The 13599-nt window shown below is 37.6% G+C and overlaps 2 protein-coding genes across 6 annotated transcripts in view; both read right to left on the bottom strand.

The window, feature by feature from the left end:
* Window positions 1-7843, bottom strand: part of stk17a (serine/threonine kinase 17a) — a 29042-nt gene extending 21199 nt beyond the window's left edge. The window contains exon 1 of one of the 3 annotated variants that reach the window (XM_026914454.3): window positions 7330-7843. In XM_026914454.3, the coding sequence (XP_026770255.2) occupies window positions 7330-7493 (164 nt within the window). In that variant the 5' untranslated portion in view covers window positions 7494-7843. Of the gene's footprint in view, window positions 1-319; window positions 685-7329 lie in introns of those variants that run through there. The other 2 variants (XM_053237013.1, XM_026914456.3) reach the window with 2 other exon arrangements.
* Window positions 7844-10859: 3016 nt separating this feature from the next.
* LOC113526984 (E3 ubiquitin-protein ligase HECW1) overlaps window positions 10860-13599 on the bottom strand; it is an 80387-nt gene continuing 77647 nt past the window's right edge. For 2 of the 3 annotated variants that reach the window (XM_026914450.3, XM_026914451.3), the window contains one exon: window positions 10860-12503. In XM_026914450.3, the coding sequence (XP_026770251.3) occupies window positions 12392-12503 (112 nt within the window). In that variant the 3' untranslated portion in view covers window positions 10860-12391. Of the gene's footprint in view, window positions 13342-13599 lie in introns of all 3 variants that reach the window. The other variant, XM_053236362.1, reaches the window with a different exon arrangement.

The raw sequence follows: 13599 nt of genomic DNA, 5'->3' as shown, positions 1-13599 counted from the left end.
GAAAAAAAAAAAAGAAAAAAAAAAAAGAAAACATATTAGCAATAGCAATATTTATTAGCACAGAATTCTATCAGACTACAGCTAGATTTGATTTACTACACTGGTAAGAATTGAGACGGATTTCTTCAAACAAACGTAGATGAGTTAAGAACCACACTTGTCTATATAAAAAATAAATCTCCAATTAAATTTCATTGCTAAACTAAAACTTTTAACTGGCTTCAATTCAAAGCAGTGGTAATGCAGTCAAATGACAGGCTGCCATTTAAAGCTGTGTGCCCTGCAGTCTAAGAACTTTGGAACATTAGATATGGCTTACCGAATGTTTGCACACAAAATTATACATCTCATTTTTCAAAGACCGGTTATCTCGGAGCAAATAAACTCGCGTCTATTCTCTAGCAGCGCATAATGTGTTTCTAGTTTCTACACACCAGGCAAAGGCATTTTAAGCTAAGCTACTTGGCAAGGGACTGCACAACATTATAGTAGTGATCTGACAGGACTGGGTGTTCCCTGAGCAGTGGAATGCAGTGTGACAAGCCTGCAATTATCCATATTTGTAAATCTAGAAACCACATAACCACTCTGATTTCACCTCATGGTTTATATATACGGTGGGTTTTACTATAACAGAGCAGAATTTTTCCAGCAGAATAGACCACTGACATTGGTACAAAAACTCCACAGAAAATCACTCAAAGTAGGGGTGGACAAATCATAAATCCATTAGTTTGCCCACTGTCCAAGTAAAAGCTCCAGTGTGCTGCCCAGGCCCATGTTTTGGTTGCCTGGATACGTGACTGAGAAGGATTGGTAACTAACATAAATATAAAAAAATTACACCAAGCTAGCTAGCTAATTAAGTGCATTAATACAGGCACAAACAAGTACACAACGCTGCATGCGACTAAAACTCATAACTCTGAGTAGAAGGGAAGAGGAAAAAGGGAAAAAAAAATCAAAACAAACAAACAAATAAAAAAAACGCCATCAACTTAGAATTCAAAGAAAGTCAGAAAGGTCTCCTCAACCCAGAGTTCAGCATGTGACGTCACATCAACATGGCTGCTCACAGCATCGGCTGTAAACAGAGTAGCATGTCTTTACATTTAACAGACCTATACACTATTATTTGTATGTATAAATACACACACACACACACAAGTAATAAACTAGTTTTTGCTTTAGCTCAGTCAACATCCATATTTGCTCTTTAAATCTATAACACTGACTATACAGTCCACTGTTTTGACGAGGTAAATATGTACATTAGCTTGCAAGATTTTTGCTAACAAAAGATGAACATGGAGGTGTCCATGCTCTCCCTTGTAGATCTAATGCACAGGGGTTTAAAAAAAAAAAAAAAAAAAAAAGGACATATTTACAAGCCCCAACTTCCCACTTCCAAGTTAAGTCGATTGCAGAATTAATTCCCACATCGGAGACGACTCGACCGTAGTCATTAAACTTTCCCAAGAACGAGTCAGAAGCAGCATTGTTTGCACGCTCAACAAAATGTCAGAAAGCCACTGACCAATGTTCGACTTTTAATCAGTTCTGACTAGCGTCCTTATTTCTTCTCTATGTGTTTAACCACGAGGTGACTGTGTGTTCTGCTAGCTAGAGGGTTACATATGACAGCTTTATGCTGCACGTCGTTTTTGTATGTCATTCTTACAAGCTAATTAATCAGACTAAAAGCTGATGTGTGTAGCAGGGGGTGGCATTCTGAAGGAGTGGCGTGGACTAAAGTTACAGCACTGAGGTGATGCAGTATATGAAGCACAGATATTTGTTTAAATAAGCATAAAGAAACAAAGAAAAACTTGTGCACTGAAAGTCAAGAGTATTTTATTGTTCTTTCTTTGGATGTTGAATGAGGGAAGAGCTAAAATAATAGCCTTCTTAGCCAATGAGGCAACTATAAACTATTTAAAAAAAAAAAAGCCTTGGCCTGTGATTTGTCTGCCCCGGGAAAGACTATATTCTTAATTATTCTTTGTATTTACAGTGATTGGTTAGATTTTCTGCTTTGACATTAATGCTCAGTAGTCTAACACTGGGTTGTATTGTCATTATGCCTCATAAGTTCCAGACTTAAAAAAAAAAAAATACCAATCATTCTCAAAACATAAATCTGTTTCAGTGAGCATGAACACTGAGAAAAGTATCAATTGACGTTCTTAACAACTTTGCACATGACTGATGGTTTTACAGCCTGGCTGTAAATATGTCAATTAGTCTAATCCCACGGGTGAGCTGAAAATCCAGACAGCCCAACATTTCCTCCCCACTCAGCAGGGACCAGCACAGTAGATCATTAAACCAGACTTTTTAGCACTATATACAGTACGACATTAAGGCCTTTTGTTTTAAGCCAGCCCAAACATACTAAACGTACCCACAGTGACAGAAGTTTGAGGTAGATCTAGATTTATTGCCTCTTAGCTTTTACACTCGAAAATGAATATAGTGGAAAACGTATTTAGTATGATGTTTCCTCTTTTACCTGATATTTGAGGAACCTGCATTCAAAAGGCTCTACTGCAAACTTTTAAACATATTCAAAGTCCGATAATGTTATTTTCTCAGTTAAAAAAAAAGAACTATCCCAATTCCTTCAGCGGACACTGAAACCCCAGTTTAAAGCTTTTAAGTTCAGAAAAAGATGCGGGCACGCACGTGTGCCATCAGACTGAATGATGGCTAAACTGAAAGGTCTGGAGGAAATGCCAAGAGACTTCCAGTGTTTTATTCTTTGTCCTGCCCCCACCCAACTCTGTGCAAAATCACAGACAATGCTCTTGTTCTTGAACGAGTTTCAGCTGTGAAATTTGCATGTCTTGCACTCTGAAAGCTGCCTGGCTTAGACGACAGCCCACAAGCAATGATACAGACGAGGAGCATTAGGCTGACTCGTGTGCCTCAAAGCCACAAACCATCTGAACAGTGGCCCTTCTTTTTTCCGTCACATGACCGAGCTCAAATGCACTGCATGTGAGGATAATTCAGGGTTTCATCATTTCTTTTACCAAGGGAAGATGGGGTGATGTTAACTCTTCAGTAAGATGTGTTAGGACATTATACAGCAAGAGGGTGGCTGCCTTACAGAATTTCATCAGTGTGTGACAAAGTTCAAAACCTTTCTACAGTACCTGTAATACTTGCTAATAGTAATGCTTGTTGTACAATGTGTAACAGCACGCTAGGGTAAAAAGGCCATGACCTCTACACTGTGTTGTTACTTCCACTGCCAAGTACAGTAACCTAGTAACAATGCTGAATTTGGTTACCGTTTTTGCCAGGGTACCAACAGTACTCAGCAGGGATATATTGGTGGAGCTAGAAAGAGTCAGCACTCAAGTTAGATGACCGCCATAAAAAATAAAAATAAAAAAAAAAGAAGAAAGATCTTTAGTAGTATTGTAGCGACTGTCTACTAGTTTTTTCATTTGTAATTATTTTTTTCCCCAAGATCAAGGTTGCTGTATTTTGTACCCTTTGAGTCCCTGCACATTTAGCGCAAAATAAGCCATTACACGTTTTTTTTTTTTCATGTCCGTGTTAAAATATTCTACAATGGACTGGAGATTCCTGCCTCATGTTCACTGTTCCCGGGATAAGCTCTGGCTCCACATGAACGTGACCAGGAATGAAGTCTTGGATAAATTTTAGTCTGGTTTTAGATCTGGTCATAGCACAGAATCAGCTCTTCTTAAGATAGCTAATGACCTATTATTAAAAGTGGTAGCTGTGTTGCTTTAGTTCTGCTGGATCTTAGCACAGCATTTGATATGCTTGATCATACTATTCTTATTGAACAGCAGGTTGGCATCCAAGGAACTGCCCTGAAGTTGGTTTACCTCTTATCTACACAACAGAACATTTTCTGTCAAAATTGGAAATTTCTCATCATCTTCAGCTTCTATCACCTGTGGGGTCCCTCAAGGTTCCATTTTGGGACCAGTATTATTTTCATTATATATTGCTCCCCCTTGGTTCTACTTTTAGAAAATATGGTATTTTTCGTACCATTTTTATGCTGACAATACACAGATGTACCTCCGTTTGAAGTCTGGTGAGGATGTATTTTTTAAATCTCTTTTCGAGTGCTTGAAAGATGTAAAATGCTGGATGGACAACAACTTTCTCTGGCTAAATGACACAAAAACTAAATGAAATAAAATGACATAATTTTTGGCCCTAGTAGCTGTGTAAATAATATTGCAGAGAGTCTGGTTAGGACCTCTGGCATCTAATTTGCATTCCTATGTCAAAAATCTGGGTTTTATTTTTGACAAAGAACTAAAGTTTGACAAATAAAGGCAAATAAACTCAGCTGTGAAAAACAATTTCTTTCAACAGCAAAATATCACTAAACTTAAATCTGTCTTATTTCATGACCTGGAGAAAGTAATTCATGCTTTTATTACATCACACCTTGACTACTGTAATGCCTTGTACAGGGCTGTCATTTGGGTGATGCAACTGGTGCAACTACACCAAACCCCGCCCTCTAGGGGGCCCACGGCCATGGGAAATATTTAAAATAATAATAATAAAAAATTAAAGTAAAAAAAAAAAATGAAACATTCTGATTGATTATAAAGTTTTAGTTGATTTTATGAAGTAAGACTTAATTCTTAAACATTATATGAGCTATATACGGTATACTGTTTTTTTGTTGTTTTGTGTGTGACGCTACTTTGCGTGGCACGGTCGGATTTAGTTTTGCGTGTTGAAATCCTGTTTATGTGTATTTGATCAAGGATTCACTGTAGTAGTATTAAATATCATATACAAGATAGGAACTCACACTGGGCCTCGCCCCATGCTTGGGACGGCCCTGGCCTTGTATCTGGGTGTAAGTCAGTCTTCGTTTTCTTGCCTGCAAAGGGCTCAGAATGCTGCAGCAAGGTTTCCTGACTAATACAAGAAAGAGGAAACACATATCCCCTATTCTGGCATCTCTGTACTGGTTACTGATTCAATTCAGAATAAAGTATAAGGTGCTGTTGTATGTTTTTAAAGCTCTACATGGACTGGCACCAGATTATATTTCTGAGCTTATTGTTACGTTTTAAGACGTATCGCTTTAACGAAGACTTTGCTACTTTATAATGATCATTAGGTGTGGAACAGATATTGGCTATTTGTGGTGTTTTATGTGGTTTTAAAGTGCTTTATAAATAAGTGTGAATTTGACTGATGCTTACTGAAAGTGATTAAATATTAAAATAATTTTGCACATTTTCAGTATTGTTTTACTAATTGACAAGGTGGTAATTTAACAACTACTCCACCAGTACATGCCCCACCGCTAGCCACTCACATCTTCCAAAGATTGTCTGCATTCACATGTACCATTATGCAACATACTTGACGAGGGGACGGATAGTTCTTCATTTGGATTAGTAACCAGACCATGCTGCACCCTGATTCAAAATCAATGCTACATAAATTTAAACCACTAGAGGTCATAACATTTTCTAAAACTACTACCGGTCGCTTGTTAAGGGAGAAATGGTCTTTTTTTCTTGGTGAAGATAGTGAACACAGGCTATCGTTACTGTCACAGTTAAATACTGCAACGACGACCTGAACTGCTTAAACGACAGTGGATCTTCACGTCAGTGACAGCAGCAGCACTGATCCCACAGTGGACTCCAATACACCTACAAGCAAATACCAGAGATAAGAGAACCCATCTCATTTATCAGTCCTAAAATATTGATTCTTCAAGAGAAGTAGTTCAGATGCCTCAGTCATCTAACGCTGATCTTTTTCCAACAGACCTGCTAACCTAATCTAATCTAACCTAATCCAAGCTTTTTTTTTTTTTTTTTTTTTAACTAACAATCCTCGCAAAAAGGGTTGAAGTGAGGGTCACCATTTTGTCAAAAACTTTAAAAAGCATGTCAACAAAAATGAACAAAACCTAGAAGAAATCCTGTACCTAAACACACATATAAACAATATAAAACAAGAAAGCTGCATTAACTCAATGAGATAAATGTGCAAATACCAATATATCCTATAAACACCTTATAAATATCAAGGATGGACATAAGTTTCAGAAATCCCACTAAACATGTTTGTGAACCAGTGATGAATTAACCGCCTGTAAGGAGCTCAGTGACTTATTAAAGTTGTGTTACTGAGAGTCATGTAGTCTACAAGAATGGTTTTACAATGCAAAATGTTGAATATTAAGATATATTTTAGGCTACACAAGGTAAAAGATGGGTACACCAGGAAACCAGAGCCAGACAATGTCATTAAAGTTTGTCGACTCTTGCCGTACTCACCTGAGTGTGAAAACGCTCTAACAATGCCCTTTCGCTTGAACAACCTCACACTTAAAGAGTTAAACATTTCAAGCTTTGTCCAGGGATCTGTATTTGGTTAAACTGCAGATCCTGTAAGCATTGCTATGAGACATGTTTACTGGGCTGATCTTGCTGCTACACTTTTTCATCATCTTTTTTTCCTACTGCATTATAATGTACACTTTACAGTTTATAGACAATTCTTTGCACTGTTTTCTTCCGTCTAATACTGTTCTGCTGTCTTGTCTAATTAGCATGCACTGTCTTGTGTATTTGTTGTAGATGTTTTCCACTTGTCTTGCACTGTTATGCTGCACTTGATGTCATTCTGTGTGCTTTCCTGAAGAAACAACATTTCAGTCCAGTGTATACGAGTTACACAGAGCCGTAGTTCAGGGGGTCCATGAAGCATAACCAAAGGGTCTGTGACTTTCTGAATTTGCGAATAACTGTTATAGAAGTTTTATTATTAAGCCTATGTTGTACAATATCAGCTGGAATCCAGAAACAGTTCTAATAACATGGGTTAAAAAGATTCAGAATTAAAAAAAATAAATAAATAAAAATAAAGCACTCCATGGCTCTAGACAATAATAACTCCAAAACATTTCTGAATGCACTTTAAAAAGAAGAAGAAGGAAAAAACAACAAAAACAAACAAATAAATAAAAAACTCCCTGGTTCTAGGTAATAATAACTCCAAAATATTACTGAACACACTTTTTTTTTTTTTTTTAAAGACAGTATACCTAATATTTTGACTAGTTGGTTTGTAAAATAGGCAAAAATGTATAAGGAGTTTCTGACTGTAAACAGTTTGAGGACCCCTGGTATGGAAATAAATAAATAAATAAATAAATACACTTAATTGGATTGTTTTTGTTTGAAGGAGACTCGAAAGTGTGGTGAAAATCAAATCTTAACTCCTGCAGCATGTGCTCTGAGGTGTGTGTGTGAGTGTGTGTGAGTGTGTGTGTGTGTGTGTGTGTGTGAGTACCTGCCCAGCTCTTTCCCCGGGATGAGAGTGTAATGCTCGGTGAACGGCTCTCTCTGGATCACACTGTGGATGTCGCACAGTAACCCGGAGCGGCTCTGACCGCCTTCCTGCCGCCGGCTGCGGCTTCTCGCCTCGACGGTCCGAGACGGACATTCAGGCATCATAACGGCGGAATAATTACTGCTATGAAGTGTAATTTACCTGATAATGCACCTCTGAACGCTTCTAACTCTAACGACGCGCGAAAAAAGAGGCAACTTTGTGAACTTCGTTCTAGGTAGTTAGTTTTCAGTAGTTAGCTAACTGGCTAACCGAATGAACAAGACCAGCTGACTGTAAGCGACAAGTGAAGCCGAACACAACGGCAAGAGTTCAACAAAACTGCAGCTTTATAATAACAAAGCGACCTCCCAAACTTTCATCTTGGTTGTGAAGTGTGTGTATCCACTACAGTCTCTCCCTCTCCCTCTCTCTCTCTCTCTCAGCCTTTTCCCTGCAAACGCGCTTTGATTTCCGTTGCCGTGGTAACAGCCTTGATTGACAGGCAGTTCAGTCAAAGAGGGCGGGGCTTTTGTAATCAGGGTTTCCCTCAGGCACTGAGCCAAGATGTCAAATCCGATTCCCTTCAAATGTTTGACAAAAAGATACATTTTTTACGTTTCTTTTTGAATGTAATTTAGACTACACGACGTGAAAATGAGATGGACGCAAATAAAAACATACGAAATGCTGAAAAACTTCGAATAATAACAATAATAGGAACTGACTAACAGTAAGGCGTTTATAGGCAGCGTGGACATGCTAACATGCTAATGTTTCCCACATAACTACACATTCTGGGCTCAGCAGCTAAATTAAAGCTGAGTTTCATATGTTATAGGTTAGAATGACTGACCAGATAATGTCTGCGTGCAAAAACTGCAAATGAACAGGTTATGCAAATCCGCCCCCTGCTGGTGAGAGGGGAAATGATGAAGCTGTACTGCATCCTTGAGGAAACAAACTGGCCTACTGAGCCCTTTACATCCAGTGTAGAAAATATTACTGATGCCTTCCAGCAGAACCAGCAAAATCATAACTGAAGTTTTTCCATCATCATCATGAGACTTAAGACACTTTTTTGTGGGCCACAGTGTCATTCATTCTTACATCTTCAGTAACCACTTTATCCTGATAATACACCCTGGATGGGACACCAGTCCATCACAGGGCACCATGAACACACACATTCACACCTACACTCCTGGACAAAATCCCATAATGCCAAATATTAAGCTTTTAATGGTCTTAACAACAAATCATTGATCAGAAAATTAGCAAGAATTAAACAAATGCACTCCTGAGAGCTCCTGTGCCACCAATTATTTGTTTAATTTGTTGCAGTGAGCTAGAAACAGAGAAGCTAGAAACAGAGAAATTCACTTATATAGTCTTCTTGTACACAAAGATAAAATCATGATAATGATTAAAATGTTTGATGTAAAATTCAAACTAATACATGTCTGGTGTACAAAATTTTCCAAAAATATCTTCTGGGATGTTTTTTTTCTTTGGTCATTATTTGGTTATCTGCCACACCTGATGCAGCCCATCAACGGCCACGAGGCTTAAACTTTTAAAGAAATCAAAGGGAAAAGCTCTCTCATACTAAGTTCCTTTATCTATTTGTTTAATTCTTAACCAATAATTTGTTAAGACCATTAAAACCTTAATATTTTGCTATTTTGGGCTTGGCCCATTTTCCTTTGCCCAGGAGTGTAGGTCCAATTTAGCATAGCTGATTCACCTACCAGCATGTTTTAGGGAGATGGAAGGAAACTGGAGGAAACCCATGCAGACCCTGGGAGAACTTTCCACAAATCTTGACATAAATATTAACCTCAGCTCAAGGATCAAGGATCAAACTGGGGACCCTGAAGTGGTGAAGTGGCAATGCTATCCGCTGTGCCACCGGGCTGCCTGACCACACCATTAGTAAAGTGAAAAAGTTGCAATGGCTAAAAAAAAAAAAGCTAAGCAAAATGCACTTAAAAGAGTTTTTTTTTAATTGATATTCATTTTCCAGTGATATAATGAAGAACAAAGAAAGGCTGAGAAGAATGACAATGGATGAAACAAGCTAAATCAGGAGAAGCAAAATGTGAGAGATCAAGTCTTAAGTGGTAAATATATTTAATTAATATTGGAGAATTTTTCTTCAGAATTTCTTCAGTAACTACTTTATCCCGGTCAGAGTCAATTCAACACTTGGCGTGAGGCAGAAATACAGGGCACTATTCACAAAACTCACCCACCCACCTAGGGGCAATCTATAGCCAGTTTCACCTACTGGCATGTTTTTGGGAGGAGGGAGGATACCAGAGACACAGAGAGAACATGCGTAACTCCATGCAGAAACCAAAGCTCAGGACTGAACTGGGAACCTTGGAGCCGTGAAGCGGCAACGCTACCTCACCTCACCGCACCACCGTGCTGCCCTATTGGTGATTTATATATACTAAGTCTGTGTGTGTGTGCGCACAATAGAGCTGCAACAGAAGTCAAAATATTTAAAACAGAACAGAAACAAGGAAAATATACTTTCCATGACATATGGTCCATGTTAGGGTTTAACGTTGGCTAGCTGATAGCTATTCCAGAACTGGAGAGTGTCAGTGCAAAGCACATTACACACAGCATAACCACACACTAACACACTATTCACACACAAATAAATGTATCACTGTGAATAAACGAAAATGCAAAATAAACAGGGGTGTGGACAAGTTACATAATATTGAATGGCAAATATTAATTTATAAAGATCTTTTTATTAGATGACACAATTTAAATATAGTTGTGAGTTACATATTTAAATAATTCAGTGCATTACAGGAATAGATCACAGGCATTGGTATAATGTTATTAAAACTTGTCTGTAATTTATTAATGGTCCCTTCAAAAAAACAACAACAAATAAATTAACACACACAAGGTGTACACATTGAAATAAGCTATAAAACATTGTAAGTAATGAATGACATCAATTCACATTACTGTCAGTCACCATCATCTGATCACATCCATGCTAACAAAAAACAACACCACAAACAATAAATAATAAAAATGAATCAAGCAACTGAAAAAGGCATTGCATTATAATAAGTATCATGAAACATAAAGCAGATATGAGCTACAAAATAAATACATTAACACAGTAAGCATATGTACTGTATATACCTACAGATGTCAGTATCAGAGGCCATATTGGAAATTGTAGTAAATCCCTAGTTCTTAATGTCTACAAGGGTTAATATGGATATCTCAGTGGTCTCAATAATGTATACTGCTCTAAATAAACATGGACGTAGAATGGCTAATGCTCATAGGAAAGGAAAAATAATGATGTTAAATGCACAAGGTTCCTTATAAAGGTTCATTGCATATTCCAGTTTTTCCCAGTCCTGGGTCTGTAGTTTGGCATATTGGCAACCACTGACATATTTTTAATGAATACTAGTATAAGAGTGATATGCCATCTGTTTTATCTGTTTTCTCGGCTTTGCAAATAGAGGTCCTAATTTTTTTTTTTTTGAAGAATGAGATGTGATTGACAATTGAAGCAACAACATCATGCCTTTTAATGTGCATCTGAATCATCTGATGAACATCATTAACTTATCATGAAAGAATTCTCAAGTGAAAACACTCAAGATGTTATTTTGGAGTTGGAAATACCAGAGCATCCTGAAGAGATTAGTATTTAAGATGCTAATCTGGGTATACTGTAAATTCCCTTACATCACCCAGATCATCCTGCTTTCTTTATACCTCCTGCAGTGAGAGGACACTGACATAAGATAGAGAAAGGTGACTGCTTCATAATTTCAGTCTGCTGGCTAACTGATGAATGGACATCAGTATAAGGAATCCACATCAGATTATTTGCTGTGAACAAACGATTTAAGGCAGATTATTTTGGATTTTTGTGGAACCAAGCGTCACTGATAAGAAATGTACACAGAATGGTATAGAGAAGTGAGGCTGGAGCTGATTTCTTTCTAGCCCAGACTGTAGATTCAAACAATGTGAACAAGGTGGATTATTTATTCTATAATCCTTTTCCACCCTGAAATTCATTTTGTGTATAGACTTAGCACACATTGTCCAGTCAAAGTACACAGGACACAAAAGGACAGATGTCAGAACTATAGGATTAGTGTTTTTTCTTTTTTCATTTCAGTGAAAGAGTTACAACTTTTTTCTTTACCATGTTTCGTATTCTGAAGTCATTATGAACATGAACTACTTAAAAAAAACTAGAAATCATGAATGCAGCTGCCTAGTTGTGAGACCTTGGGATATAATGCACTGCTCAAACTACCAGTTTCTTTGTCGGGCTATTGATAGAAATTAGATTTTAGCTTTCCAATCTAATATCACGTCAAGCTGTAACTGAACAGGTGCTAGCGATGGGACTTGAGATCCTAACGTTGTTCAGATCACAGTGATTATGTGTGTCCCTATTCCTTTAATCTCAGTGTCTTTTACGAATAATGTTCACTCATAAACAGGTCAAAATGATCATTTTGGACTCAAGTAATGTTAAAATAAAGAAGGAATGTTTACAGAGCTTTGACTGTAAGTCAAGGATGTTAGTGGATGTCACGTCCTCTTACAGTATGTAGTCCATTGGTGAACTGCACTTCAGGTGTTGCTTTATTCTCCATGCACAATAACAGCATATCAGCAAGATAATGTCGAAACGCCTCCTTAGTAACATGAACATTAGCACGAGAATTCAGTCAGATATACTACATTGTAGGCTGGATGCAGGTTTTCACTATGCACTAGTACTCTATTTCCCTTCCTCATCCCCATAATAATACAATATGTACAATATTTCCATTAGGTATTTCATGCATTTTCAGGTAAATACAAACATAATTTCACAAACACAAATCCCAAACGAATCCTCAGATAGATTTCATTATAAAATAGCAGTCTCTTGAGGATACGGGCACTGAAAATCAAAAGCACAGTATGTTTACAAAATATAGTCTCTCCATTGTCAATGAATCTTTCACTCCAGACCAAAAGTGCTCGTCTCCTCCACGGCGATCAGCAGTTTCTCATACAGCATGGTGTACGAAGGGTACGGAGGCAAATCCAGTCGGTTAAAGCATGTGTGAGCCCTGCAAGAAAAAGAGAGAAAAAAACAAACAAACCACAAGGTCAAGGGTTAAGCAAGTGAATTTATGCAGGTATGCACTTCCAGGATCTGCATCAGTTCAGAATTCTCTGGTGCATTAAAAAAATAATAAAAGCAGATTTAAAGATCATTCTTTCTCACGTTATATGAAGAATAGTGACTATAAAATCAGTGCTTCTGATTTTATAGGTTTTATATCATTGCTATCAGCATATATTGTAGCTTGCATAAGTATTCACTCCCCTTAACATTTTCCACATTACAACCTGGAAATAAAATGGACGTAAGTGGGATCTTGTCATCATTCTACACAAAATAGACAATATTGAAGTGGGTGAAGTTGTAATGGTGCTCCATGGGGGTTTCATATGAAGGGGGGGTGAATACTTACGCAATAACTTTTTTTATTTGTAAATAATTTTGCAAGCTATAGTAACTTTCCCGTGCTTCAATATTATGGACTATTTGTGTTGATTCATGAAATATAATCCTTATTAAGTCCATTTCAATTCCAGGTTGTAACATTACAAAATATAGAAAAGTTCAAGGGGGATGAATACTTATGCAAGTCACTGTACAGTGGTGTGTATTTAGCTGAAAATGAAAAAAAGTGCAGCTGTTTAAATGATAATATGCAAATTTGGAACTAGCTTTTCCCTCATATTGCACTTATTCAGCTCAGTCTGTGCTGATGCTCTTCCATGCAATGCCAAACACAAGTCGGTTCTGTCTGTGCCAGTGAAATATGAACTCGGTGCAGCACTGCCTGCTGACAGCGGCTTGCTTTTGATCCGCCGCCTCTTCCTTTTGTCATTGCAGCTCTGTGAAAAACAACATTTCAAGGTGAAACTTTAGATGCATCAGTGAAAGCTTTTCAAACGGGCAATTTTAGGATGACACACTTTGTCATCTCGGGTAACTTTATTTAAAAGTCTAAACAGTGCGATAAGGGCGGCTTCTTTGAGTCTTCGCTGAATGAATGACTGGCTCACTTCATTTTTCCCAGGGAATGATCAAAGAAATGAGGCCAATAAACAAAACATCCATCCGAATATCTCGAGAAGAAAGATTTTGTAAAG

The sequence above is a fragment of the Pangasianodon hypophthalmus genome, chromosome 1 (assembly GCF_027358585.1).
Source record: "Pangasianodon hypophthalmus isolate fPanHyp1 chromosome 1, fPanHyp1.pri, whole genome shotgun sequence".
Taxonomy (NCBI): domain Eukaryota; kingdom Metazoa; phylum Chordata; class Actinopteri; order Siluriformes; family Pangasiidae; genus Pangasianodon; species Pangasianodon hypophthalmus.
This window is presented reverse-complemented; position numbering and strand designations above follow the sequence as displayed.